Source organism: Austrofundulus limnaeus, unplaced genomic scaffold (genome assembly GCF_001266775.1).
Source record: "Austrofundulus limnaeus strain Quisiro unplaced genomic scaffold, Austrofundulus_limnaeus-1.0 Scaffold256, whole genome shotgun sequence".
Lineage (NCBI taxonomy): Eukaryota > Metazoa > Chordata > Actinopteri > Cyprinodontiformes > Rivulidae > Austrofundulus > Austrofundulus limnaeus.
Genome location: NW_013952658.1, coordinates 503,698 through 506,197, shown reverse-complemented (window position 1 = coordinate 506,197; position 2,500 = coordinate 503,698). Strand labels below are relative to the sequence as shown.

The following is a 2,500-nucleotide window of genomic DNA, read 5'->3' as shown; positions in this document are numbered from 1 at the left end:
GTTCATGACATATTTTATCTCAGACATTCTAATATCAAAAACACCAAATAAAATATGTTTTACATTCAGTTTAACAGGAATATCAAATTTACTGTTAAAAAACATATTAAGGTCACACCAAAAGGTTTTACTAATTGTGCAGTCCCAGAAAAGATGGGTTAATGTTTCATTTTTAAGATGACAAAAGGAACAAAGAGGATCAATATTTGGAATATAATTAGCCAGAGCTGAGTTTGTAGGATAACATCTGTGTAAAATTCTAAATGATACTTCCCTAACCTTATTCGAGACAAAGAATTTTTTAGGCAATCCACATCAACATCCAGATCATTCCAATAAAATATAGAAGCAGTTTTACTAATAGTTTGTATTATTTCTCTGATGTGTTTATTTCTTGTTTTAATACTAAGGAATTGATCTAAGTTCCCACCAAATAATTCTGGAAATCGAGGATATTGAATATGAGATCTGTCAGCATATGAGGAGTTTTAAACCTGCTGGGATGACATCAAGACACTGTATCTGCTCTATGTAAGTTATTAGCGGAATAAAGTTACGTCACGTGACGCGGTCACGTGTTTCCTGCTGCCTTCCTGGTGGTTGCCAAGGGAAATGTCCACAGCAACAGTCTCATTTAGGGGTTGGCTGGCTCACGTTATGGAACTTGACATACACTCAAATCAACCAATCGACTGTCGAGACTTGTGAACCTGACCAATGAAATACGGGGGTGATCATTGCTGTTAGATTGAGTACTTGCGAGGCTAGAGTAACAAGATCTCTGCGAGAAAGCAGCGAACAGACCTAATGGTAAGCCTAATGTTTGATTAATCCTTATATTTATGTAATTACGAGTAACGAAGTGCGTTATTTTCTGYAGTTTCGTGCGTTGACTAGTTACTATTATCTGGCGTAGCATGGGATGGTTGTCCATCATGGACAACCATCCCATGCTACGTCAGATAATAGTAGCAGATAAATGTAGCCCACCGTAGTTGTGTCTCTCAGCATCACAACCCCGTGTAAACACCCTCGTTGTATCATAAGATGATCGTGCAAAAGTCTGATTGAATGAAAATGCTGTGTWAGTGTAGGACGAACCCTGTGGTGGTCAGTCACATGCTCTCCATTTGCAGACCCAGCATGCGAAGCAAGGCTCTCCAGTGACATGGACAAGTACGAAAAGGTTACAAAAATCGGGGAAGGCTCGTTTGGAAAGGCCATCCTTGTGAAATCCAAACAGGATGGACGCCAGTATGTCATCAAGGAGATTGGCATATCTGGAGTGAGCTCTTCTGCATCATTTTACACGTTTACGAGTTTAACTGTAACTTCCTTTTACCTCTGATCCTGATCCCATGGTCTGTTTATTGCTTTGGACAGATGTCAAGTAAAGAGAGGCAGGAATCTCGCAGAGAGGTGGCTGTTCTTGCCAACATGAGTCATCCCAACATYGTCCAGTATAAGGAGTCTTTTGAAGGTATTTACACAGTTCAAAGCTACGTAGAGTGCTGCTTGAATAGATCATGTATGATTTAGCAAASCTTTGTTTTCATTCAGAACGGGGATGTCTGTATATTGTGATGGACTACTGTGAGGGTGGAGACCTCTTCAAAAAGATCAACTCCCAGAAAGGAGAACTGTTCCAGGAACCCCAAGTAAGCTACTAACACTTTGGAACAAGCAGGAAYGTTTGTGATGTTTGGATTGATTAACAACCACGTTCAGCCTCACAAGTTCTTTTTTTCTCCTTTGGCTCGATCTGTCATCAAAAGTATTAAATATTCACATTGTTACCTACAACAAACAGGTTATATTTTCAGTAGCAATGGTTTGTTTGTCTGTCTGACTTTGTTCATCTGTCAGTACTCAAAAAGTTATAAAAGGAAGTTAATTTTCAAGGCATGTAATGGTCGTTACAAAGAACAAATCAGTACATTTTGGTGGTGATCTGCTGAAACTGTAGCTCGCCRTGATCTGGCATAGTTTCACAGATGATTTGTTTGTATAAATTTAGAACACAGGGCGACTGATTTAGAGTCAAAAACATGCAAGTCCAATTTTCCTCTATTAATTGTCATATTGTTTATTGCTTGTTAATGTTAATTAAAAATGGATCCCCATTAGTCTCCACCTAAGTGAAGACTATTCTTCCTGGGGTCCACAAACACATTAAAACAAATCAATCAAAAAGAAAATTAAAACAATTTAAAACACCATAAAACAAAACAGCCAGCTTAAAAAAAAATCACAAAGCATAATTAGCAGGAAAACATAATGTTTTCACTTAATAAATATTCATTGATTTAAAGCAATTGCTCTTCTTAAATTATATCTAAATTTAACATTACTSTGTATGCTTGATATTTTTGTAGACAACATATTCCAATGTCTGACGGCTCTATACATAACTGAACCACTAAGGGCATCCGTTCTAGGTAGAGGCAGTACACACACACACACACGCACACACACGCACACACACACACACACACACACA

General features: G+C 38.0%; 1 protein-coding gene across 1 annotated transcript in view; it reads left to right on the top strand.

Annotated features, from left to right (window-relative positions):
* Positions 1 to 709: 709 nt before the first annotated feature.
* The window catches only part of nek1 (NIMA-related kinase 1), a 37,663-nt gene continuing 35,872 nt past the window's right edge, over positions 710 to 2,500 (top strand). Inside the window, exons 1-4 of the mRNA XM_014020542.1 lie at positions 710 to 810; positions 1,137 to 1,285; positions 1,384 to 1,480; positions 1,561 to 1,658. Coding sequence (XP_013875996.1) covers positions 1,169 to 1,285; positions 1,384 to 1,480; positions 1,561 to 1,658 — 312 coding nt within the window. The 5' untranslated portion in view covers positions 710 to 810; positions 1,137 to 1,168. The remainder of the gene's footprint in view (positions 811 to 1,136; positions 1,286 to 1,383; positions 1,481 to 1,560; positions 1,659 to 2,500) is intronic.